Genomic DNA, 27548 nt, shown 5'->3' with positions numbered 1-27548 from the left:
CACTGTCCCATTTTGCTCTTTTTGAAGAGACAACAACAACTTTCCTAGATGCTTGACTGACACTGTTATATACCCAATATATGACAAATCCATAGAAGGGGATGATATGCATGCTGTAGGCAAATCGTAGGCTGTCTGCTTCATCTTGAGCACTCCCTTGTCACAGTTTTTATTTCATAATCCATACAAAAGATGTGACCTATATCACTGCAGTCAGTTGGAGTCCTGCCATTTATTTAAATTGGCACAAAAATCTAGAGAAAAAGAAAGAATTCTACCAGTAAGGACTACTGATAGCAGGCACAACTCAGATATTAAATATAATAAATGGTATTTTGATACTATATATTTTCTCTTTTCATTAGCTTTGAGTCCTAGATGGGATGAAACTTTCTCTTTTACCGTCCAAGTTCCAGAACTAGCACTGATTCGCTTCTGTGTACAAGATGAGATCTCTCTGATTGCAAATGATTTCCTTGGTCAATACACTTTACCACTGCTGAGTCTGAGTAAAGGTAACATCTTTTTAAATGAGTTGCCAGTAACACTCCAAAGTTATCTACAACAATCCATGCTTTTATCATTACTCTAGTATTGATGCAGCACAGCATTATTTCCTAGAGAACTGAGTAACACTAGGTTAAAAGTTGAACTCTGTGTAGACTCTGAATTAGTCTACAGTGTAGAAATCAAGACACTATTAATGAATGTTAATAATTCCTATTAAAACATTCATTTCAAAACAGAAATTCTTCAGATAGTGTTTTAAATTTTCTGATAGAAAAAAAAGTAAGAGCAATTAGTCAGAACTCTGCATTTTCTACTCAAGCTCCAAACCCCAGTTAGCCAAATTAAAACAAAGCAAAAAAGTCATGAACCCCTCAAGTTATCTGCCCATAACTTTTCAGAGTGCAGAATGAAGAATATATATTAAGAAAAATGTATGTAGTATTTTTCTTAATAGTGTTTCTTCTTTTGTACAAGTTTAGTTCCTGGAATCTTATGTGATTGATAGGCTGCACATAAAAAACAGACACAGAAGTCAGTAGGCCAAGAAGAAAGGCTTATGTAAAATGACTGTTTACTGTACTGGATTTCCAAATGTATTTCTGACAAAGCAAACAGAATCAACTTTTGTTAGTAAATGAAGACATGAAGGCAAAAAGTGGAGCTGGCAGTGGACACTGTGCCTTTTTTTTTTAATAAAGCTTAGCAAGGTTGTTAATGGCTATGTCTAAATCATTAATATTAAAATCAAATAAATTCATTTATTTATTTTGGTAGAATCATTCAATGTGTAACTTCTCAGTGCCAGCTTCACCACACAGCTACAGGTTGCACTGGGTAAGGACACTTGCTGCCCACCTGTATCTGTATGCAATTTTTCATGCAGTGATTTAGTACTTAGAGGGACTGAAGATGGGAATCTCCCTCTAGCTGGGAGGTTAAAGGCTAGAGGGGTGACTCCTGGGTTATAACCCCTTTGTCTCAGTCCAGTGTAAGACAGGAATTTAATTGTCCCACATCCTAGCTAGCTATCACTGCATCAGTTAACAGTTGATGATTTCATACAAATTGGAGTCATTTCAATAACAGAATTTTACTTGATCACAAATGCATGTTTACAAGGTTCATTTTTAATATCTGTTGCTCAGAAGCTGAACCTTAAGTGTAAAGTGAACTTTAACACTGAATAAAAGAATCAAGAAAATCCAAACCCAAAGGAAGGTCCTGAAGATTGTGTCCATGTCCAGACACAAGCAAAGAAGAGTTTTGAGAATTGCAGTTCTCAACTGAACTTTTAGTGACAACAGATATTTAAATGACTGCAGTTGTGTAGACACAGAAAAAAACCAGAACATTTTTTAACTGATGTGACATTTCTATGAAATAATATATGTTACATTCTTATGAATGTAGGCTTTGGCTTTGGAGGAGGGTGTTTTTTTGTTTTCAGAGCAGGTAAGATAATCTTCAAGTTAAGAACAAGACCTTCTTTAAATGACAAACACACAGTTTCTGAGGGATGCCTTACCTCTGATACTGGGAATCACTCATATACAGAAGGCAATTCTTAACAGACTTAAGATTTTGTGATAGAAGATCTTATGCCACACTTTTTTTTTTTTTTTTTTTTCCTTAGCTGGCAGTGTATTATTGCTGTAACGCCACTCTTTTCCCTAAAGCACTATCACTATTGATTCAGAAGTTGTTTAATTTGCAATAAAAAGAATGCATTAAGTATAGTTCCTTGAATATTAGAATGCACACTTTATTCATATTTAAAGTTTTGCTGCTTTTTTTTGTTCAGTCTTCACCTTAAAAAACTGAAAAGATCCTAAAAGATTCTATACTTAGTCTTTCACTCTGTGTCCTGACATGCCAGATTCAAAATGTTGTATATGTAGAAGAGAAAACCAGTAGAAATGGGGGTTTGGTTCTGTATCATTTCACTTTATTTTAATGACTTATTCTGAGGTTCATTGCTATGTTACATTTGCATAGTAGATAATAAAACACAACTGTAACCAAGTGTCGTTATTTTTTCAGGTTACTGCACTGTTCCCCTGTTTTCCAAACGTGGTGGCAAACTGGAACCTGCATCTCTGTTTGTGTACGTATGGTACTACTAATAGTGCTCTGCAATAGTTGTCATTCTGGTGACTCACACTCCACTCAATAAAGCAACATCACTTGGCCTGCAACAACCCAGTAGTCTGATTTCCAGAGTGGCATGTTCTCATTGATTTTTTTTAAGCTAATGTGACTTCTTGTGTGAGTAAATGGTATCCTGAATAAGTAATGGCTAGTGAAGTTAGCCCTACTAATAATTCATACAGAGTGAACTGTTTTGAACATTTTGTTGAATTCAATTAATAATTTCATTTGCAGCTAATTGCAAAATTATGATTAATTTCTGAAGATAAAAATTTAATATTTATGATTTTATACTACAAAATTGTAAACTTGTTAACATGCACATATTTATTTGCGTTGACAAAGAGCAATCATGTTCAAGGGAACATAAAAAAGTGACATATTCAGTTTAAAGTCTCTTTTAACGTATAGCAACAGCAGTTTCTGCTTGAGCTATATCCCTTTAATGTCTACTGAAATTTTGCCACCTGGAAAAACAGTTCTGAGAAAAAGCAGCTCTTAAAATGATAAAAACTTAAGATGCTACTATTGGTACCTTTTCTCAGCCTAATCCTGAACCTCCTGCTGCTAAAGAAAGACAAATAATTCACAGGCTGATTTGTAAAGGGCTATGTTCCTCATAGCAGCAGGAAGCTCAGGATACCTCTTACTGACTGTGAATTTGGGAAATAGGAAGCACAAGGCTTTGAGGTGGATTTGAAGAAGTTTAGGGAAGGTAAATGTTGATTGTATGATTTGAGTTCTCTGAGGGCATTTTTTTGCCTAACAGAGCTATCAGTGCCAATCTCATCCATAAATCATAGTTTTCCCAACTTCCTTAGAAAACTGAAGTATTGCTGAGCTTCCAGAGGACTTTATCTACACTGATTGCAGATCTGTTACTCAAACGTGCATTTTTTTTTAAGTATGTTTTATTGACAGTTTTCTTTCTTTAATATCAACAGAATTGCTTATGTTTGCAGACAGTTCTGATAACATTCTATTTGTAATGCTGTTTGCAGACAGTTCTAATAATATTCTATTTTTAATACTTCTGTTATTTAAAGCCTTTTTAACACTATCTTATTTAATGTTGCTCTAAGATGGAAAATCAGAGTATGCTGTAGTCAATGATTAGAAAATGTCACTGAAAATAACACTGTTAGGAAATAGCATTACAGTTGTAATGAGGAAACCAAGGGAGCAGACTAAGAATCTAAAATCAATATTGAACTGTAAGGTCACATAATTTGATAACATTGTAAGCTGGAAACAATATGTTTTCTGTTCTTGAGTGACAAGTCACTTGATTCTTTACTCAGGAAATCCTATGATCTAAAATGTTAGACTTACTGAACTTTGTAGTGATCATATCTGTATGCTAGCCAATGTCTTTTCCTGCGATAAATATTTTATAGTTTTCTTCAGAATTCTAATAATAATAATACTCAATATTCAAGCAGAGTTCCCCCCTAGCTCCTTTTACTGAGGAGGAATTTAATTTCACAAGGCAATCTGGTGTATCTATTCTCAGAAACAAACTGATCAAGTGACATGGCCAATTGGTTTGATGCAGAGGAAAACTGCAGCTTATTTAGATTCCTAAACAGCACTCCTAGTCCCACTTCAGGAGCTTTATACAACATTACCTTCTGAAGTCTGATATGTGAGTGTCCTTTGGGAGAAGAAGGCAATTATCTTCAGCTTCTGGAGTTATTATCCCTCTGTTGACCACTTTTCTACCTGGTAGAACAAATGTCAGATCTACTCAGTATGGTACCTTAAAATTTTACAGCAGATCAGATCACAAATCAACGTGTCTCCTGTGCCTTAAAATGTGCCCTTGCTTCTGGAAAGGTTTATATACATGCTCAGCTCTGCATGTGTATAATAGACTGGCAGCAATGGACATTTCATTAGAGTTGCTTACATGCTAAATGTTCAAAGATGTGCTTAAGTGGTTCTTCGCTTTAGGTAAAAATGCTTTGAAGAACAGAGCCCATGATCAGCCTCAGTGAACTCAGAGGTAGAGGTAGAACTCACATTCATTGGGTATATGTATATGTAGCCCTAAGGTCAATGCTTGTATTCACTTGACTCCCTTATACAGAATAGGAATGCAACGGGGTAGGACAAGTGAACAAAGATTCATTATAATATGATCTTAAATAAATACAACACTGAAAGCTCACATTCAATATGTTTTATTTATTTGTGAAGATTAGCTCCACATTCCTCCTTTCTTCTCACAATCGACCAGTTGTATCTGCCTCTTAGATGTCAGAATAAAAGAAATGTTGAAATAGCTTATTCACAAATGAGGATCCGAGATATAAAGTTGCATTACATAAACACCAACCTATACTGCACAAAATGTCTTCTGTGCAGTTGTTAAGTTCTTGATTCATTGTTGGTACGCTTGTTTTCAAATGTATAGATTGCATAAGATTTAACATGAAATCTGCTAGACGTCTGAAATGTATTGGCACCCAGGGAATCCTCCCATGGATCCCTCTGCTGAATCATCACATGCAGTGAGTCAGAGTGGACAATGATAAATTACACCTTTATCAGCATTGTTTCAACACCATCAGTGGAATTAGCAGGCAAAGAATTAGGCTCTGACCCACACTCTGATGTGCACTAAATTCAGGGTTTTTACACTACTATTTCACATGAACAAAAGTCTTGATTGCTGTCATAAGAATACCTGCATGCTCCTACACGTTAGAATGCAATTTCCTAAACTCACCCTAACGGGAATCTGTTGCAAGAAGATGGTAGCAATTTTAAGACAATAGCCTTATGATTTGAAATGTTGAGATCAGCAGATGAATGCATATTCTCAAGGGCAACTGAGACAAAATGTACCATGGAAAATGGAATAAAGAAACATTAGCGGATAAATAATTGAATTGTCTTAGACCACATTTAAATTTCACTGTTTCCCAGTGGATACCATTTTTCTTCATTTAACTGGACTCTGCTCAGTTGAATGTTAACAGCTCCCACAAATGTTCCTTTGCTTTTCACAACAAGCTTCAGTATATGGCCTTCAAGTTGCATAACTTTGTTGTACACAACCTGAAATAACATAAAGTGCACAGGAAAGCATAAGAATCTGTGAATTTATTTGACAAGCAAAATACTTCAGTACAGCCTTCCGGATGATGACGATAACTTTACAATAATTACTGTAAGCTGTCCTCCAGAATTCTAAGCTATTAATTATGAGCCAAATTCAAGTCAGTGGATTCAGCTCAGATCTACATTTGATCGATGTAGTTTATCTAAGAGGTGTTCTGCTAGTGTAGGCTTGTGAAGTCTGATTACCAAGCATTTGTAAATAAATTTGAAACCTGTGTTGCAATACTTGATTAAAAAAATATGAATGCATGATTTGCCATGTGAAAATTGGAACTAAGGCAGAGTTTTGAACTCAAATGAGGAGATATATCAGATCTCCACAAATCTCTCCAGGGAAGAATACAACTGTTGGTTTTCCAGTGGAGAGATTAAGATGAAGAGTACTTATCACAGACAGAAGTGTGAAATGGTAACTATGGAAAGGTGTAAATGTAAACTTTTAAATATCTGTCCACATCAAATGCTTTGAAAAATGGTGTTTCTGTTCTGAAAAAAAAAAAAAAAAAAAACCAAAAAACCAAACAACCCTCTTATGTCTTTTCTTTTTTTCTTTTTGTAACTTGATATATTATTATATTTGTTACATGTTGCTTAGTAGTGCCTCAAAACAGCTTTATGTTCCCTCCACATGTCTTATGAAAGTATACCACACAACGCACAGGACTGCAGAATATTGTTATTAGTTTAATATGTTATTATACTAATATAATACATTATGTGATTAAATCTCATGCTACATACCAAAACTAGAAAGGAACATACCAAAGCAAACCCAAAATTTTATAACCAAGACTTCCACAAAATTCCACAACTGCTCTAGATCAGAAATCCGCATCATGAAAAAGAGAATAATTTTCCTTTGAAATTTGTATACATTTTACTATTTCAATAAAAATAGCTGTATATGTGATCCTGGTTGTTAACTGTATCTAAATGTGCCCACTATAATATGTGCATTTTTTAAGGGACTTAAGGAGTTGTTAACATGATAGAAAGCTCAGCCCACTCAGTAGATGCTGTGGGTGTGGAACATGCCTGAGATTGGCCCCCAATTTAGCAAGTGGAAACAACTAAATCTGGACGTTTCTGTTAGTTGAGAAGTGCTGTTAATGCTTCTCAAATTAAATGACACAGCTTGCTTAGCATCTCTTTAGAAAATTATTAAAGCCTATAGTTTCAAAAAAATATCTTTGAAATTACCTTGGTGCTGTGAGAACACAGATTAATTACGAAATGATAATGCAGTGGTTTCTGAATTAAAAAAATAAATCTGGAGTGATAGGCTAACAACAATGAGCTGCATTCCGAATAGGCTCCTATGTTTCATTCTCTGCATTAATCAAAAACTGCTGAGTGAACTGAGTACAGCTTGATAGAATGTGAAAGAACGCTGTCAGCTGGATCCAGGCCTCAAAGGAAAGCTTTGTTAGAGAAGTGCATTTAATCTAAAATTTGTATGGATGGAAGTGTTTCCAATGTTTTTGCTATTTTAGTTGCAGTGGCAAATGTTTAAAATTTTAATCTCACCATGCAGCTTAAAAAGCAAATGCAGTAACACTGTCACTTCAAGAGGATGGGAAAGTGAAACTGCCCACAGTGAGCCTGCTATGCAGCCTGCTTGGATTTACTGCACAATCTGGATGCAGTATGAAGAGGAAAGTCTGACTGAGCTTCCCAGCCTAGCCTGGGTCTCTCTGGGCTGGACTGCTCCCTGCACTGCGTGTTCTGAGGAGCAGCAGTGACACACTTCAGTCAGAGATGAAGGCTAAGCCCCAGCAGTGTTCTTCTTGCAAGGGACAGCCAGAGGGTGAACTTCACAGGCGGATCCAGGAGGTGTGAGATCTCTGGTTCTCCCAGGCAATCCTAACAGGGCCGGGCTGTTCTTGTGAGACCACAGAGCACTCTGGTCCACGACAGGTGAGCACTAGAACAAGCTCCCTGGTGTAGTGGGATGGTTGATGTGCCAACAGTGAACAGCCACAGGATTGGTACAGAAAAGCTGACTCATCATTCTTTTTTACTGGCTTTTACTAGAAAGGTCTTACCAGGCTGCAGTCTGGTAAGTCTAATGTGCCAATTTGGAAACCTTTGGAAATTACAGCTTAGGACAGCTGTCATGACAGCGGTGCCAGCGCCTTTCAGTTTATGTTTGCTGAGTGCCTTCTTCATCAAATTGTGTATGAATACAAAAATCCAGCTTTCCCGTCTTCTGATAGCATATCTGACCAATATAAAAATGACCTTAAAGTGTCATCTTGGTGGCTTTCAATAGATCCCAAAAATTGTTTCTAAAATGATTATAATCAGGGAGTGGGGACTGAAGAAAGCCTGTAGACAGATGAATTACATGTGGGCAAAAGAAATATTCCCCCAGTCAGAATTTCATAACAAGAACAGTTAAATCCTGAAATCTTTGTTTAGTAACAATATTTGCCTCCTAGTTGGATCAAATGGAGGTGTGTAATGCACAGGTGGCCCACATCAGTGGGACAGCTAGGACTGGTTCACACATTCAAGTGTTTTTGGTTCCAAAAAGAAAAGCACGTTGTCTAATGGCATTTTAATGATAGATGAGGGAAAGTTGGGGGAAACTTCAGTAGCCATGACAAACTTTCTAGATTCGCCCTTAATTGTCCAAATCAGCATTGAAGCACAGTGGTGCAGCTAGCTGCTGTGGCTTTGGGCACAGGTCCCCTCCTCCTCTGTTATGCCTGGGCTGTTAGTCCTGCTGCAGCTCAGCAGCTCCCTGCTCTGAAGGCAGCTGCAACAGCACTCGGGCTGATGTATCCTAGGGGTTTGTTCATGTTTGCCCTTCCACACCACGTGCGGGATGGAGAGAATTCCCTCTTGTTCTGGCTTCCCCGTGGCAAAGCACGCCTATTCCTGCTATGGAGGTTCACTCATTCTAGAAGTGTGTGATTCTAGGTGCTTTAGAGACAAAGGACAGCAAGTGTGAGGACTTGCAGTGTGTCTCATAACAAACATGACACACAAGAAAGACCCCACTGACATTGGTTCTGCACATTGATCCTTTTCTCAGTGAGAATTTGAACTTAAATAATTCAGACTTATTTTCAGTTTTCTAACTTTTCTTTGTTCCCACTAAACTAATCTGAAATCTCCCAAGTGATTCCTATTTATTGCCAGTAGCCTAACATCTGGCATATTATTCTGTTTCTCCTTACCTTGCATCCCATTCTTCTGAGATAATAATTTTTTAATTCAATGTTACACCAATATGAGTGCAACAAACTGAAATCCAAATACAGGAACAAGAGAAAAGGAGTGCTTGTTAAAAGCAACTCCTAAGCATTCAGCATGGTTCATTTTATTGCTGGTCCTCCTGGACCTTCGCATCTGTAATCTCACGTATGAGTAGAAATCAAAAATAAAATGCACTTTTGCAAGGTTGATAATTTGCTGTAGGCAGTCATAAGCAATAAAAGTACAAAACTAAAAGCAAAAATACCCAAGAGAAGCACATTTCAGAATTTTCTCAGTCTCGAACATGGAGAGAAATTAATCTACAGCTTCCTTCCAGCCATTTGGCTTTAATAAAAACTTATGAACTCATAAAAAAGGCTAGTACATTTCTGTACACAGCATTTTGGACAGTAACTAACTTAAAAGACAGCTGACTTATATTTTTAGCTGTTTTCCTTCCCTGGGGCTTCTTCTGCCTCAGTCTACCAGCCTTGGACAGAAAATGCATACAGAATGATATCGCATATGGAGGAGCAGAGCTGCTAACAGTACAAGCTTTGGGTTTGAAATGCCCAAGTTCAGCAGAGCCATATGTCCCCACTGTGATTAGCAGCTCCTGGTGAAAAAGACTGAGCATCTGTGAAGAAGGCTGTAAGTTTTGAGTAAAGGATATTTAAGTGTGCATGAATTTTCTCTTAACAGCAGAAGGATGATCCTTAACCACAATTAAATCCCCTCCCAGCATTTCAGACTACTGTCTGACTGCACCTAGAGTTTTGGATTTTATGGCATTCAAATTGGTCTAACAATGATTAGAAACAAAACTGTGTACCAGTGTTACTAAATGGTTAAACGGTTCTTGACTGCACCACATTTTGGAAAATTTTAAAAGAATGTTAATATAGAAACAATTCTATTTCTTCTCTTTAAATAACCTTCAAATATAAAGAAATAGCTTTTGCTAGGACAATTAGCCACATTCCACTCCTTGATTGAAAAAAAAAAAAAAAAAAAAAGGAAAAAACAGTGGAAAAATAAAAGTTAGTTCCTTTTTATTCCCAGGCAATAATATAGGGAGCAGCAATAGCAGTGGAGGAGCCTTCTTACAGCAGTGCTGGAAGCCATTAATATAAGTAGGTAGCTTTGTAATCAGCTAGAAGTGGGAAAAAGAAAAAAAATAAAAATCCCAGGAGGGGGAACTGGAAGATAAGGACTCAGTCTCAGCTAACTAACTTAATTTTAATTGTATCTTATCTGTGAAACAGGATATAGTGGCCATACTTTCCATGAAGGTTACTCAAAGTATGTTTGTAAATTGCCTTGAGATCCTTAGGAGATCTAGAGATTTGCTTCATGTAATACTTATCATCTTCAATCCTACCTACTGTTTGAATCTCATCTCCTCCTACAAAAGGACAAAGTTTATGCTGCTTTCCATTTTGTAGTAAACATTTCTCCGTCCAAATGTTTCCTTACACCCCAGAGGCATGAGCACTTCAGTGGTAAATGAAATAATTGTATACGGCTGTGAAACACTGGCATCTCGACATAAAAAGGACTGGACTATTTATTATTGTGTTATTATCTGGGACGGTGACAACCAATTTGGTTGTCCATTTTTGAATGTGATTTTGAGCAACAGCACCCGTTCAATTAGTGCTTTTTGTGCTATTACATAAATCGGAATTAAAATCAGCCTAGGTTTTAGTGCAGTGATACTGGGGCTCATCTGGCTATCGTGTAACAGTGATTACCATACAAGACCAAACAGAGTAAATAATCCAACCACTTTCCCAAGCAGAAACACATAAAAAGACAGTCTCACTGCTGAGAAAGAAGCAATAGAAAGGATTTTTCCCATTTATGGTTCAGCTTACAATAGATTCCTTCTGTTTGATCATACTTGTGACAGCCCTTAGAGCCACATTGTTGTATTATTTCAAGAGAAAATAACAAAAATAAAATGCATAAGAAATGATGGAAGAAAATGAAAAGTACTCACAATTTCATTGTAAGTAGGGTTGGTGGTTTTGGGAACTGTTCTTGTTTTCCTTTGATTGACTTCATCAGGATCCGGCAGAAGATAAAATTCAGCATGTGCACTTGGGGCAGAGCCATCTGGGAGGTGCTGAAAAACAAAATGGTCATAAACATGAATGCCCAGGTTCTAGCAAAGAAAACAAAGAAAAATAAAGAAGTACCAAATGAAATCTGGACTTTATACAGACACAGAAACATATCACATCCTGATCTCTTGGCTAAATCAGAGTGCTAGTGCAGCAAACGACAGATACTCTTAGAATTCAGCTTCATGCTGAATCAGGAAAAATCAATGAAATCATACAAGAACAATGTGAAGTTACCTATCTTTAATGTTTTATTTTCTGGCCCTTAAGCCTCAATCTGCTATAACTCAATTTACACCGAAAAAAGTCTAGGCCTTCCATTTTCTAGAGTAATGTATACAAACTGGATTTTAGCTAATATGTTCTCATTGGTTATAACCCTTAAGTAGAGCAGGGCTGACACTGAGGAGAACTGGCTTTTTCTAAGGGCATTTCATAACACATACAACTATAGAGGAGCCAGAAGCACTTCCTATAGCAGTATGGGCAGAACAGCATTCTTATAATAACAGCCTGCCTGATCTCTCCCATCACACAGCTGCAAACTCTCTTTAGTTTTCAAGTTCAAATTACTTAATGGTATTCCAGATACTCCAGCTTATGGGAGCTACTCCAAATCAGAACTGAGCCATTAACTGGCTCAGTCATAAGTTATAGCTGGTGGGTGGACAGCTTCTGGATAACCTCTGGACAGCTGTAATCTTATTACTAAAGCAACATTATTGTCACTTAGAAAATATATTGGTAATTTAAGAGGCTTTAAAGGAACATACAAAGTGTATAATGATGAAGAACTGTGGAAAATCTATCTGTACATGCCTTAGTGCTCAGCTTATAATTTAGCAGGTATCTTTGTGTTAGTAAAATAGTAGTATACAAACAGAAAACACAAACAGAGTCATAAACACACAGGTGTTTATCAAAATATCGACAATTTCAGTAGTATTATTGGTATTTTAGGCATCAAGCTGACCTGACAGCTCCCAGGTAATGCAGTATCAGGATGCAAATGAACGTGCAGATGGAAGAAGAGATCTTAAGATATCCGGAACACATGAACCCAAAGGATAAGCCAAACATTGCATTTATATTTCCCACTGTAGCTTTCCCTGGCTCAGAATAAAGTAGTTTCTCAGATTTTGATTATTCACAGTATGTGACTAGAAATATGGGGCTTTCTACAGACATCATCAACAATGTCTTCCTGTAATAGGAGACGCCGCTGGTGTCCTAGAAAAAATAGCTTTCTGCTAGGAAGAAAAACAGTGCTTGTATGTGCGAGCAACCAGTTCTTGCATAACAAATCTGTTTTTGGTTATCTGAAATGATCCTTCAAGGCAGATGATGTGGTCAACTGGAAAGCCTAATATTGCTATACAGAATCAAGGGATGTACTACTCAAATCATTACATAGTGTCAGCACTAGGTGAATGATTAATGTTACTGTCAGTAAGCTCTGCAAAGTATATCTGATGTAAAATATATTTGGGATTAAGTTAGCTAGGATTCAGCTACCAAAATGAGAATGCCATTAAATGGCATTTTCCCAGGACACAGTACCATATTGTTAAAACAGGATTTATAACTTACACTATCAATTTAAAAGCCCATCTCTATTGATCTGGGACCATATTAAAACTTCAGTCAAGACTGACAAATAACAGTAAATTGAACAGTCTCTTAAAAATCAGGAAATAGAAAACAATGTAGCCTTGTACTACTCCAAGTAACCTGGATCCTATCTGTATAAAGCTCTTCCTTCAATGAATAGATAAGCATCACTATAACTAACTTGAGGGTTGATGGATTTTGGTCATTTCAGACACAAAAAATAATAACATTTAAAAAAGGAGTTATTGCCAGCTCAACTGCTGCAGCCCAGCATAAGGATCTTCACCTTCTCAAGCATGGAAATGCTATAAAAATGGGATAGTCTTGTAAAATGTCAGGCTTTATAAGTCATACCAGTGCTGCATTGCCTAACCAGGGGCCATGTCAAAGCTAATATCGAAAGCTAAGGTAAGGAGCAGCTGAAAAGGGCACTGGGCTGAGAAGGCCAGCTGGTAGGCAGGAGACTACAAAGGTAACAGGGAGGACAAATGCCTCTGCCCAGTTCCATTTCTCTTTCAGCTGCTGAGACAGGTCTGCTCTGTGCCCATTGCTCACCGGGGAGAGCACTGTCACAGATCATGGCAGCTCAGCCTGCCAGTCATCTGCCAGGGAAAGAACTGAAGCTGATTGCTGTGTGGTGGTTTAACAGAACCTTTGTACCATAAGCACACACAGTGGGTTGAAACAGAGTCAGATAAAATTTCGTCTATGCCTTACAGTTGCTCCTTGTCTTCTTCTGGCTCATTAGCTAGCCTTCAGCCAAATCACTTTCCTCCATCAGTAAACTTCTCCCAGAATCACAGAATCACAGAATGGTTTGGGTTGAAAGGGACATGAAAGCCCACGCAATCCCAACCCTCTGCTGTGGGTAGGTCTGCCACTGAGCAGTTCAGACTGCCCAGGTTCCCATCCAACTTGGCCCTGAATGCCTCCAGGGATGGGGTACCCACAGCTTCTCTGGAAAGCCTGTGCCAGCACCGTGTTCCCTTCTGAGTAAAGAATTTCCTCCTTTCATCTAATCTGAATCCTCTTTTTAGTTTAAATACAAGGAAGACACTTTGCAGTACCACTGTGCCTCATGAAACATGGAGAGAAAACTACTTCCACACTACTCCTTTGAAAGCAGCTAAAGATATGTTGAAAGAGGTGAGTAGGAGGAGAGGGTCAAGACAGAATATCAAAAGAGAATATTTTAGCAATTCACTGAAGAAAACTCAGGGCAGAGCAGTTGCTCAGGGATCTTTCAGAACTAAAAACAAAGCCACTTTTCATGAATAGCAGCAATCAGCTGCCAAACTCTTAGAGGTAATTTAAAAGGCAGCCACCTGAATTCCAACTAGAGATTCTAGTTTCGATTGTCGTCTTGACCTTTTTTTTCTTCCCACTTCACAGATGTTTTCCCACTTTTTCTTTCTCTGCTGAGAAGGCAGAGGGAAGACAACTCCCACATTCCACAATTGTCCCAGTTCTCCTTCTGCAGGGCACTGTTATGCCATCAAGTAATCAAGGAGCTTCAGCTGAGCACTGTTCAAGCCAGATCATATATTCCACTACTCAACTGCCCTGTCCAGAATCCTAATATGAAACAAAACAAAACATCTTACAAAACTCTCTCACTGTCCCAAAGAAAACTTTCTCCCATTGCAAACTCACGACTGTAAACTTTAGAGGATGACCATGATCAGCCAAGGCTTTACAAGAGCAGACTCCAGATATTGCATACAGTGAGTTTGTTGGCTTCTCTTCTCATTGGCACAACAGCAAAATCATTTTGTATGAAGAACTTCCTTCTCTAAAGGATTGCTAGAGACAAGACTCATGGTGCTATTGGAAGGGAGTGTACTATGCTAGACCGTCTCCAACAGGAATGAAGTGGGATATTGGTGGTTTAAGAATCATGGTTTGAAAACAAGAGTGAGATTAATGTGCTGGAGTTATCTTTTAAAAATCTAAAATAAATGAAATTTGAAGTAAATTGCTTTAAGATGAATAATATGGAAGGAAAAACTCAAAAACTTTTGGGAAAACTAGATCTTTCTCAGTCTTTCATATATGAGTTGAACATTTGTTTGAATAAGAGAAAATGGAGAAAATATAAGAACTGTTTTTTAGAGATTGTCTTCTATCATATTCCAGAATGTCACACTTAGTGAACAGACATGCTGGATTGTCCTTTCACCTCTGACACTCTGCACTGGCAGATTTATAAATTTAGATAAACATGAAGAATATCTGACCTAAATACCACCCTCATTTACTCCAAACAGTATCTTTTCTGAAATGGGTCCATTATAAACATGGAATAAGATTTCTAGCTGCTTTATGGGTGAATTCTGAAATCCAGCCAAATAACCCCTTTATTATCAGTGGATCAAATGTGACTCACATCTGTTCATAGTCCAAGCCAGAGGAGAAATCAAACAGTACCATAGGAATTCCATTTTGCACTTTAACTACTTTGCAAAGCCCTTACAGCTTGTACATACTTGTAATCAAGCAGAGAAAAAAAAACAAAACCAGCTTAATACTGAATTCCATTTATGTTTAATCCTCTAATATTTTCATTAACTCAAACGTAATGTAAATTTACTTCCTTTAAACAAAGTTACTTCCAATTTTAATTATGATCTTATTTTTTCGACTACGTATTCTTGTAAACAAATTCCAGCAGTAAAAATCTGTAAGGCTGCAAAGGTTTAAAAGCAAGTTCACAACAGAAATGCCATAACTCTTCTTGCCATGTGTATGGACAAAAAACCTAACAAACAAATACAATCCACAACCCAACAGTGGTTTTGATCTGCCAATAAAACAAATGAGTTGAATTTCTAGGCAGACTCCCAGTAATTTCTCCATATACAAACAAGGCTCTGCTGTATAATTTTCTCAGAGACTGACCTGTTTACTTGACCCTACTAATGACTAAAGGAGGAACTCAGCTATAACACTCTGTATATGGTTTTAAAAAATCAGTTTAAGATGTTATTTTCTACTAAAGTCTCAAAGAAAGTAATGAAAATATTGAAAAGGGGGACAGAAAGAAAAGAAATAATGATCTGAATCTACTTCTTTCCACATCTGTAATTCAATACTGAAAAACTAATACAGACATGTCTCTGTTATGTCTGTGTTCCATTTTTCACTCCAATTTTATTTTCTGAAACTGAAAAGATATTGATATTTACTTACAGAAACCCACATAGATAGGTTATGTCTCGTGTAATTTAATTTTAAATATGCTAGCTGTAGCTGGGAAATAATAGATGAAATTCAATTAATTTTTCCATGAGAATCACATTATCTTAATGACTTCTCTCCCTTAGTCATTACTAACCATCCCCAACTCTTCTTCACAATGGATTCTTTGTTAACATTACAAAAGGGCCGTCTACTTCAAAATTTACCATATTTAAACTATGCAATTTAGCATGACAACATGAATACTGGGCTTCACTTATATGAATTTTAAAGAAAATTTTATGATGTTAAAATAATTGACTTTGGGGATAATCTATTGTCATTTTTTTTTTAAACCACCTCTTCCTAAGTGACTTCAAATTTAGTTTTTCAGTGAATACTGCCTCAAATTTATATTACTTCATCTGTTTCTCTTAGCGTTAGACTTGCAGATATTTTCTTCCACCTTTAGTCCCAGAGTGAAACAGAGTGATGGCTCCTGAAGATTTGATAGCTTCAGCTGCTGTTCTTTTTTTTCATTTTTCACCTTCAACTATCTTGACAAAAAGAAATGATCAAAGGTAACTTGCATTAACTAATGCCACCTTTCCACCTCTATAAATAACTTCCTTTCTTCCTCTGAAATTAATTTCCTGGACATTTTCAAATCTCAATTGCTCTTTTCCTCTTTGATGAAAAAAAAAAAAAAAGAAATAATTCAGGATTTAGAAATGTTCCCATCTCAGCTTCTCCCTCAAAATGAAAAGAAAGGAAACAAATCCTTCCCTTTTGTCCAGTAGCTCCAACTCAGTTTTCTCAGTTTTCCTATCTATTACCTTCATGTGTTGTTTTTCTCTTACATGCATCGCCATCAGAATTTATCTACTATAAGGTGAAGAAAGTACTCAGAATATTCCTTAACATTTAACGTGAGGATATCCTTATATCTTAAATGAAACCATGTTACCATGGCAAATGGTTAAAAAAAAGCCCTCGGAATTCTAAAGCAAAATATTTACATATTAAATGTAGACATAAGGTACACTTGATTATTTTGCAATCAGGGAGGATTACTAAATAGAAAAACTGCAAAAGAATTAGTCTTGTACCGCAGCAACTTGTATGAAACAGGAGTTGACTAGATTAAAACTAGTAAGAAATGCAGAAGAACCTAAGGATTGCTGCACTGTCTTCCTCTGAGTGACAGAGCGAAGTCCATATGTAACTTTCCAAGGAAAAGCTAAGTGTTTGCAAGCTGCAGCTTTAGTAGCAACTACTGCCTCTGGTTTAGAAAAAAAAACATAACATGCCCTTTGGCTATCTCCGAATTTAAAGATCTGAGAAAATAATCAGCACTAAAATAATGCTATTACAAAGCAAGAAGTTCCTTGCTTTGTACAAGAACAGTGCTATATACACCTCGAGGACTAACTATATGAATGAGAGGTTCTGTTTTTACTTCATAAATTTTAACATGGAAGTGAAGACCCTTTCTTCCTTTTCCTTTGAGACTTTCATATCTCAAAACACTGAACAGCTGTAATCTACTCTGCTACTACACTTCTCATTTTCCCGACACAAAATGTTTATACATTATTTGAAAGAATACTAAAACAAAAACCATATTTTTGATAACTAACAAATAAATACAAACGAAGACAATCCACTATATTGCTGTGGTGCACCCTACATGCTCTACCATTGGCAAAACAAAACAGAAAATCAATCAAAGTACCTACACAGATAGGGTATTTTTTCACAGTCCTCTCTTTTTTTTTCACCCCAAATTTCAAAATATTTAATTGCTGCTCTGCAACGTAAGTTTTATTTTATTATATTTCCTGGTGCCAAAATTTCTTGCCCATCTCTCTGTAAGGAATCTCATTCCTATTCCTGACTTAACTCTTATCTCATGCAGATACGCAGGTACGTGCATAAACAGAGGAGACACTGTGACAGACGTCACTGGAATAGAGGTCACTGACAAAGCAACAACAACAAAAAGAAATGAAATTTATCTCAGTTTAGCATATCTTTGCATCGTTTCAGATGAACATAAGTGTTGTTTCAGGGGAATTCTGGAAGACATTTATTGAGCAGGTATTTTCTGCTTGTCAGAAATCTTCTAGTAGTGTCAGTGAAGCAAGCCTCCAGATGGCTTTGTCATTTACTATGATAAAAATGCAAAGGTGCTATACCCGTGTCTCTGATTTGAATCTCCAAATATATCCTGAGCACACTGTGCAGCTCAATACCCTCAGCATCCCCCTCAACCTGCCTGTTCTGCATGCAGCCTGTCAGAGCACCAAGTGGATAAACTATGCCTAATGCAAGTGCCGTTAGTTGAAGAAAAAACAGTGGTTTTCTTACTGTGGTTTGTTCCAGCCCTCTCTCCCTCAAGTGAAATAAGGTATTTTGGCAAAAAAAAAAAGTGCAGTTTTTCCAGTTCAGCTTTGATTGTAGTAGAGTAGAAGGGAAATGGACGCATGCAGCCTAGCTCTTAATAAAAGATGACGTGCTGTATTTCTAAGAGGGAGAACTATAGCCATTCTAGCAAAAATAGGGTCTAGAGCTGTAGTGAGTCACAAATTCTCTGAAGAATGAACCAGCCATCCAGCCAGCACTCTCTGAAATGAAGATACCATTTCTGGGCAAAGAAGTTGAAATGTTGACATACCCTAATGTATATGTGAGCTATGATAAGTACTCAGTAAAGTCTACATAGCTTTTTGTAATGCTGTCAAGGAGATAGGCAAGAAGCAGACCAATCTTTTTCAGGCTGGCTTGGTTAAATCACCTACACTTTGGTGTATGACCGCATTTGAGAAAAGGAAGATGTTTTAGATATCTGCACAAATGAGCAGACATGACAGAAGCCTCATGTGAGGCCCTCCTCATTCACAGTGTTAGCTGGGAGCCTGACGGCACTTGATACGTCAGCTCCTGTATGTTCAGGAAAATGAACTGCACATTAAATGTTCAAAGAGCAAGATGGAAGTATAGGTTTTCATCTAGATTAGTTTCTAAAATACCCATGCCTTGTGTCACCTCAGATGCCAGAAGGTATATATGGAAGAGGATATGTGACAGAGGCTTCGTGGAAAACTGGCACTCTTCTGGAGCAGACACTGGAGGACAAGGAAGATACTTCACGGTGTTCACAGTATCCACAGTTAGAGAACTGAATTCCCTCATATGCATGTGTCTTAATTTCAAACTGAATCCGAATCCCAATTGGTACACAGGCAGTGGTATTTTTTAAAAGGAAGAAGTATTTGTTAAACATTTAACAGAAAGAGTTCTTTTCTTGCAAGGAGAAAGACAGATTCAAAGAATCAGGCTGATTCCCAAAAGATTCAAAGCTTCGTAAGATCTACGTAAAATGCTTCTGATCTGCTTCAGTCATTTGAGAGGAAAACTCATCTAACTGCACTTAGAATTAAGTAAAGAAAACTGTGATATCCAGAAGGTCACAAGGGTATCCTGGACTTCTAAGCCTTTATTACTTTAGAAAGCTCAGAAACCAGAACCAAACTATTTCAGAAAGATGAGGAAAAGAACAGGGATGTAGCTGCCGTTCAGTTTGAAAATAATGACTTCTTGATAATCCGAAAAGAGCTGTATATTAGGATAGATATAATTCCAAACGAAATGGGAAAGAGTCAGTGTGGACATACAACTGTAATTGTGAGGTAAAATGGGCTAGTGTCTGTTACTGTCTGCAGCCAGTAGCAGAGAAGTAGAGCTAGAAGATATCTTCAGTAAGTCATGATACAGCTTTGTCTGCATTTACACTGTTTCTGAATTAACAGAAAAGAAAATGATGAGTGTCTCTATCCATCTTACTCAAAGTGTAAGTCTGGCTCCTGAGTCCTGTAATACTGCACCAATGCTCAGCATTAGATTACTGGATGGTCACTAGCACCACGTGGTTATCAAAAACTTGCAAATACTGCAATAAATGAGAAGGTAAGTAAATAAATAAATGTGACTGTACAACCTGCAGTGCAAATGTATTAGGTACATTTACTCACAGTAACAGATTTGAGCAATAATCACTAAAAAGGTTTTGTGTTGTTGGGTTTTCTTCTTTTTCTAAAAGAAAGAAGTGATACGTTCTAGATTCCCGAACCCCAGGCTGTACTGCTATCTTCAGCTCATTTAAGGTCTTTTTTTTTTCCACATAGATGAACAAATATATCAAAGTTCAGTCATGTCTTAAGATTATGTTATTCATGTACAAGCAATGTTGATGCAGGACGTAGAATGCAGAGAATAGGTTTCATGGAAAGATCTCTCTCTGAAGCTTTTGTTCTAGAATTGCTAGATTGCATTCCTTCTTTGCATTTTCTTCTTTGCACCCTGTATTATTGTTGCATTTGGAATAACTAATTTCCCAATTAATATTCAGTTAAAGAGTTTATAGGATTGGCTGAGATGTAGTGATGTACACTGGACCCTTAGAAATACAGATCCCAGAATTTCTTAACTGTTGGCTCATAGAGAGTATAAAAGAAATTAGCCTTTCAGAAAAGAAACCACATAAATGCTGTTGTTCAGTTTCTCTTTGTCATATTCATATTATTTTCTCTCCTGGTCTAGGCAGAGATGAATGTAAAATGCATAAAGAAATGGCAACTGCATTATGTGCCTACAACTGCATTAAGTGCCTGAACCAGACTACTTTTAATTTTTGAGACTGTACAGAGCCCCCTCCACTTTTCGGTGGGAAATTATTCTACAGCTTGCACCCTCCTTCTGTAAGAAACCATTTTGTTACTTGATGTGTGCAATTTCTGCTCCTTAGTTACTTCTCAATACCTCTACTTAAAATCTTGCTCAACATCCTAAATAATTCCTCTTGAACCTTGCTGTATTCTCAATTAAATATTTGTACAATTGAGTTGTGTCCTTGTTAGTTCTCAACTAAGTTTTAGTAACAATACATCACTCCTGGAATATAAATCATTTCCAAGCAATCCTACTGAGAACTGTTTTTGAACTTGAATTCTAGTTATTAAAAAGCTTCCTGAGAGCAATATTCTAGCATCAATACCTTATAAAGATAAACTACTTAATTTCTGCATCACAACGCCAGGATCTGACCTTTGTCATTGGCATCTCTCCTAGCAACCTCATGTCCCACCATTTGCTTGTTTTATTTCACATTATTACAGGAGATAGATCCGTATCTCCCTGAAGAAATAGTTTTCATTTGCCCAAGCTACTTGTGGTGTTCTGTAAATTACTTTTATTCACTTGATCTTGCTCCATCTCCACTATTATTTGCAATGTTTTCTTCATTTGCACCCAATGGCAAATTTAATTTACGTTTGCCTTCATCTCTTGGATCACTCAAATTGTTAAACAAAACTCATTCTTTTCATTTGATTCAAAACAGATTAGCTGTATAGGGAATTACTGAAAAACTAGAAATCGGAATTTAGAGTTAAGGCAGTGCAGTGTCTGTGAGAGATGAAAGGGTTTAACAATAAATGATGACATAACTTTCCATACAACATATTTTTTTTGACATATTTGTCAAAAACCTTCTATAACAAATATGTCGGAATCCAAAAGTGATTTCTGCACCACAAAAATCATATCTCAACTCTTCCCTATCTCAACTACTGCTGAGTAATAGCCTTTGTTTATAGATATTCTGCTAATTTTCAGTCCAAAAGAGAACATGTTTGCCTAAACTAATTTGTATTCATTTTTAAAGTACTTTCTATGAATACAAAATTAAATCCAATTACTTTATAAGCTGAAGTTAGAACAAGAACTTTCTTTTCACGGCTCTTTTGTTTTTCTGCAAAAATCACTGGAGAGCACCATATGTATGTCTTACTTTCCCACATCTGCCAAATTTCTGATTTCATTCTCTTACCAATACTTTCTGAATAACTTTTGTTCATCTCAGAGGGATTTTTTTTCCACTTGTTTTCCACTGGTGGATGACTGGTCAGGCTTTGCTTACCCATGAAACATATTCCCTATCCCTGCTGGCTAATCAGTGGGCCTTGGCAAAGAAAGCAGGAAATATTCATAATATTGTTAAAGGTGTATGTAATGTTGCTTTTTATGTAATTGGCAGGCACTGCATTGCTGGTCTGTGATATATTCTCCATTTAAATCTACAAGGGCTGCTCTAAAAGTAATGCCTCTTGTATTATGTTGACTGACGACATCAGAGGTGGATGTTGGTGGTATGGCAGTAGAGATTGAACCTTCCCACCAGTATCCCACTACATTTTGCTACTGTGCAACAGATAGCAGCAGACAAAATGCATATGGCAGTCTGACAAAATGACATCTGACATGGAAATGGAAGTAAAGGTGTGCCATCGAATTTCTCCTTATGGAAAAAATGACACCCACTGATGCTTCCTGAACATGGCGACAAAGAATTGGATGTGAGCACAGTGAGGCAGTGGGTGATGCATTTTGTCAGTGTTGACAAGGATGTGAAAGACAAGCCATGTTAGGGATAGCTAAATATTGTTTTCAATGCATCGGAAATGAAGTTGGCAATGTTGGAATATCACAGATTTTTGTGCCAGGTGGATCCCATGAATTCTCACACAAGAACAGAAAGAATGCAAATTTCTCAGGACCTATTGAACCAATACAAGGCTGAAGGTGACAGTTTCCTGGGTTGCATCATTACTGGTGATGAGACGTGATGTCAGCGCTATGAGCCGGAGTCAAAGCAGCAGTCTGTGGTGTGGTTACATGAGAATTCCATATTGAATAAAAAGTTCAAGATACAATTCTCAGAGGGTGAAGTGATGTGCACTGTCTTTTGGAATAGGATAGAGGTGATCCTTCTGGATTTCCTAGAATATGGACAAACCATCAACTCTGATCACCACATCAGAACACTGACAAAGATGAAGGCTGGAACTTCTAGAGTCAGGCCAGAGAGGGAGACAACCTTTTTCTTGCAAGATGATTATGTCAGGTCCCTATACAAGTTTGAAGATCGTGAAGTACATTGCCAATCTTAGTTGGACTGTCCTATGACACCCACCATATAGTCCAGATTTATCACCTTCTAACTTTCATCTGCTTGGGCCAGTGATAGATGGTCTATGTGGGCAACATTTTCCTAACAATGATACCATCATAGCAGCTGTGAAATTGTGGGTCACATCCGCTGATGCAGATTTTTACAAGCGTGGCAAAAATGCATAGCTAATGGTAGTGAATTGAAAAACTGCGTTTTGTAGCTGAGAATTTGCTCTGTCAAATAGTGTTATTGTTCTCTTTGTATCTGTTGTAGTTTCCACGGAAATAAATAGGAGGCATTACTTTTGAGGGGACAACCATAGCAGCAAGACAAGTGTCTCATTCCCCAGTCTGTACCTATAGCCAGGGTTGCCCCTTCCCAGCTGCAGAATTTGGCACTTGCTCTTGTTCAACTTCATGCGACTGGCAATTACTCAGCTCTCTAATTTGTCTAGCTCCTCCCAGTTTAGTACCATCAGCAAACTTGCTCATAAACTGTAAATATTAGTGGACCCACAAGAGGAATTATGGGAACCAAAATTGACAGAAAAAGAATTCCCGTTCCTTACTCAGCTCAAGATGATGCCAAAGCCAGTGAAGAGAGTGAAGTATCTACTTGTCTTTGGGAACTTCCCTATAGCTCTACACCTGCAGGTTCAGAAATCGATTTCACTCCTCTCATTTAGGTAAAGCTTGGCTCTCACATTTCTTCTCATAGCACTTCCACTGTCACATTGCAGAAATGTTTTTGGAAGCAATTTGTACCTGGATACCATAGGACACAAAATGGAAAGAGGCTGGATGTTTGTTAAAGCTTAAAACTGATTACTAATTCATCACCCATATATCAGCAATTGCAGAATCATTAATCACCAGGAGCAGTTCATGACAGCCTCAGAACTTCTAAAGAAGGAATGCTGGAAGTAGTTTTGGAAAGTACTGTAGGAATTTATTTTAATTTCAGAAAATGTTCTCTCCGTAATATTGGTTCTGCATTCATCATCCATACATGCTTTCCTAAATTCTGGTAGCATTTTACACTTATTGGCATGAAGTTCATGATATGTTGGCTTTGTTTCTCCTCCCCACTACCCCTGAGGAGTTTTTCTGTCCACAAGAAGTACTGGGCAAAAATGTTTAGCACTCAGGACTGAAAGTTTAGCTGCTTATCTGGAAAAACCGGGCATGCCTGAAGTCATGGCAATGAAATCAACAGACAACACACACTTCCTTATGAGCCAATGCTCAACCACTGTTCCCTTCTGGATTTCTATGAAGTACAAAAAGAAATATATTAAACAACCCTTCTCTGAATTTCAGAAAGTGCTACTTCTTTTCCTCTGATGTCCTTTTTTGAATATACAAAGTCCATCAGCATAGCTGCAGTTAGCCTGGCGGTTTCTGGCTTAGGCAGTACTAAGCTAGCCCATACTCTGCTCTAAGTTCTGTTATAATCTTGATATTCTCCATTTTCTGTTCTGGATAATGTACATAAATGGAAGTGGATGGTTCAGGATCAACACCTGTGTATCTTCAGTGTTCATAAATCCACTTCCACAGCTTCTTTGCAGATGTGGGAGGTTATGCCTTTCGTCTTGCCTCATAAGCATTCTTCCTAGTACCCTCCCAGTGCTCCTGCTCTTGACTGCTGCCACTCTTTGGGTATGGGCCTGCCACTGTTGGATTGTTCTCACTCCTAGCAGACAAACCTCACCCTGGATCCTGTATCTTCTCCCTTAGACTACTTAGAGCATTGTGCAAGGTACTGTATTATTGTGTTTGTGTAAGAAGCTAACCTTGTTTCATCCACTTCTGCTGTCACATCCTCTGAGACTCAGAGGCAAAATCTCCCAGTATCTCCATATAACATCTCCAGGTCATTGGTACACCACTGTTTCCTTCCAACTCAGCTTGATTTTATTGAAACAATATTGCCTCCATGGCCTATACATAATGTACAGTATTGCATGGTCTGCATTTCACGCATGCAAGCAATGGTCCAAGAGGCTGAATTAAAATTATGTAATAAACATGTTTGGAAAATTGTATTATTGTATTATCATGGCTTTTCTGTACTTGAAAACTGTGGCTATTCTACTTCATTATTGGTCTTCAAAGTATTTTTAAACGGGTTTTCTTCAAGGACTTTCTTTCATAACATATGACTGTAATGTTGGTGTGAGTCAGAAGAGGATGCTTGGAAGCAGACCTAGGGGTGGATAACTTGTAGATATGCAGCAGATCCAGCACATGTGGATGCATCAGACTAAAAGTGCCTGCTGTATGGAATACACATATGCACCTACATTAGACTATCCCCAGGCTTGTCTGCACCAGATCAATGCTCTCTCAAGTGCTATGACATTTTCTTTCCCACATGAATGGGGATAGCTTCACGAAAAATCCTGCAAAGCACCCTTTTGACTTCCTTCTTTAAAGAACCTATGTGACACTTGAAAATGGCTATAAACAACACCAGCTCCTTAGGGATTATCTTGTGCATCATATGTTAATATAGAATTTGCACAACAGGATCTCTAGCTATTAAAATCTGTAGAGCTATCCACCCATAAATAATAAATGAAATGCATTTACATGGATCAGAATTCTGTATCACAACTCCTTGTCAGTTCTATGAAGCTATATTTGGGATTAATTTGGCCCATTACAATAATTTTCACATCTGAACACATCATAAAATCTCTATAAAGTGGTAAGCAAATGAAGAAGAGACACTCAAATTATTTACTATAAATTCCAAAACAAAACAAGATTGCAAAGATGAACCACAAAAAAAGAAAAGTAATGAGAGTATGCAAAAGATTGAATGTACCTGAAATAACTTTAACATGTCTTGAATAAGACATGATCTTGGCATACTTATAAAATCCTTGATCAGTTAGGAAAGAAAAAAAAACCCGGGGGGGGGGCAAATTAAGGAAAAAGAAAAGTGAGCATGTCAGAGAAATTGATCTATACAACTAGAATGCTGTGAGGATAACTAATGGGATAAAGAATCTAATAACCTTTCCTTAATAGTTTGAAGGCAGTCCAGTATCACAATACCCCAAAGCACCACAGCGGATGGCTGTATGGAAGGAAGGAATCAGAAGCTCAGGGTTTAAAAACATGATTGCCTAAGTTAGGCTGTACAACAGTCACCTTGTTTTCAAGCCATGAATCATTTCTGGTCTTACTGAACTGGACTCCTACCAGTTCTCTGCAAACTCACTGGAAAGGATTTAATTCACATCAACCACCTCCAAAAGCCAGAAGCCAATTTAAATTTGTATTGTCCCTTTCACTACAGCGGCCCGAACCTTGGATTTCAGTTTTGCCATGCACAGCCATCTACAGTATAATTTATTCTAATTTAATTAAATGACTGGAAACTTTCGAAGTTAAAGAGCACAGGAGCCAGAAACAAGCAGAATGACTGCTTCCAACATCTGTAGCTCTGCTTGCATACATCTCCACATTACCCGCCTGAACTCATGGTAACAACATGGACACAACAATCATTTCAATATTCTCCTTCCACAGACTAGAAGCCTATCACTGTTATTTAGTGTTTGAAAGTGAAAAAGAAAAAAATAAAGGAGGCTTTAAGCTATATCCAAAAGGTAAAGCTCATATGAAACTGGATCAGCAGAAGCTGATCTCACCTGTCAAGGTGGCACATGGGAAACAAAAACATGTTTCAAGATTGAAAATTTACTTGCATGTGTTACAGACCAAAATGAATATGCTTGAATTGCAAATCAGAAGCTGGAGGGGCAAATGGAGAATAGTTGAAGCTACATAAGCCTCATGTGACTGCATGCATCAGTACAGGTTGGGGGCTGACCTGCTGGAAAGGAGCTCTCCAGAGAAGGACCTGGGTGTCCTTGTGGATAATAGTTCGGCCGTGAGCCAGCAGTGTGCCTTGGTGGCCAAGAAGGCCAATGGTATTCTGGGGTGCATTAAAAAGAGCATGGCCAGCAGGCCAAGGGAGGTGATCCTTCCTCTATACTCTGCCTTGGCGAAGCCACATCTGGAGTACTGTGCCCAGTTCTGAGCTCTGCAGTTCAAGAAAGGGAGGCAACTTCTCAGAGAGTCCAGTGGATGGCCAAAATGATGATGAGAGGCCTGGAGCATCTCCCATACGGGAAGGGCTGAGAGACCTGGGGCTGTTCAGCCTGGAGAGGACTCAGAGGATATCTTTTGAAGGCTTACAGATAATTAGTAGGAATGACATGGATGAGGCCAGCTTCTTTTCAGCGGTGCCCAGCGACAGGACAAGGGGCAATGGGCATAGGCTGGTACAAAGGAAGTTCCACATGAATGTGAGGAAAAATTTGTTTACTGTGACAGAGCACTGGCACAAGCTGCCCAGAGAGATTCCTTCTCTGGAGATATTCAAGACCCTCCTGGATGCTTCTTGTGTAAGTACTATGGGGAAACTACTTTAGCAGAGGGTTTGGACTAGATGATCTTCCAAATCCTACAATTCTGTCATTCTGTGACATATAACCAATTAAATATTCAGCCCTATTTTATTATCATCTGGTCCCACATACATGTTGCAAGCAGGAGCAGAGAGGTGATTGTATTGTATGTACTGTATGACAGTGCTGTATTCAGCACTGGTGAGGC

The 27548-nt window shown here is 37.8% G+C and overlaps 2 protein-coding genes across 4 annotated transcripts in view; one reads left to right on the top strand and one right to left on the bottom strand.

The window, feature by feature from the left end:
- Positions 1–2633, top strand: part of PLCZ1 (phospholipase C zeta 1) — a 45555-nt gene extending 42922 nt beyond the window's left edge. Inside the window, exons 12-13 of the mRNA XM_042837959.1 lie at positions 366–515; positions 2551–2633. Of these exons, the coding sequence (XP_042693893.1) occupies positions 366–515; positions 2551–2633 (233 nt within the window). The remainder of the gene's footprint in view (positions 1–365; positions 516–2550) is intronic.
- A 2192-nt stretch (positions 2634–4825) lies between these two features.
- Positions 4826–27548, bottom strand: part of PIK3C2G (phosphatidylinositol-4-phosphate 3-kinase catalytic subunit type 2 gamma) — a 203322-nt gene continuing 180599 nt past the window's right edge. For all 3 annotated transcript variants that reach the window (XM_042837757.1, XM_042837756.1, XM_042837755.1), the window contains 2 exons: positions 10991–11116; positions 4826–5721 (listed from right to left, as the gene is read on the bottom strand). In XM_042837757.1, the coding sequence (XP_042693691.1) occupies positions 5569–5721; positions 10991–11116 (279 nt within the window). In that variant the 3' untranslated portion in view covers positions 4826–5568. The remainder of the gene's footprint in view (positions 5722–10990; positions 11117–27548) is intronic.

The sequence above is a fragment of the Centrocercus urophasianus genome, unplaced genomic scaffold, assembly GCF_019232065.1.
Source record: "Centrocercus urophasianus isolate 14NV4802_14NV808 unplaced genomic scaffold, USGS_Curo_1.0 seq_73, whole genome shotgun sequence".
NCBI lineage: Eukaryota > Metazoa > Chordata > Aves > Galliformes > Phasianidae > Centrocercus > Centrocercus urophasianus.
Note: the sequence above shows the minus strand (reverse complement) of the source record. Positions and strands in the feature narration are given on the sequence as shown.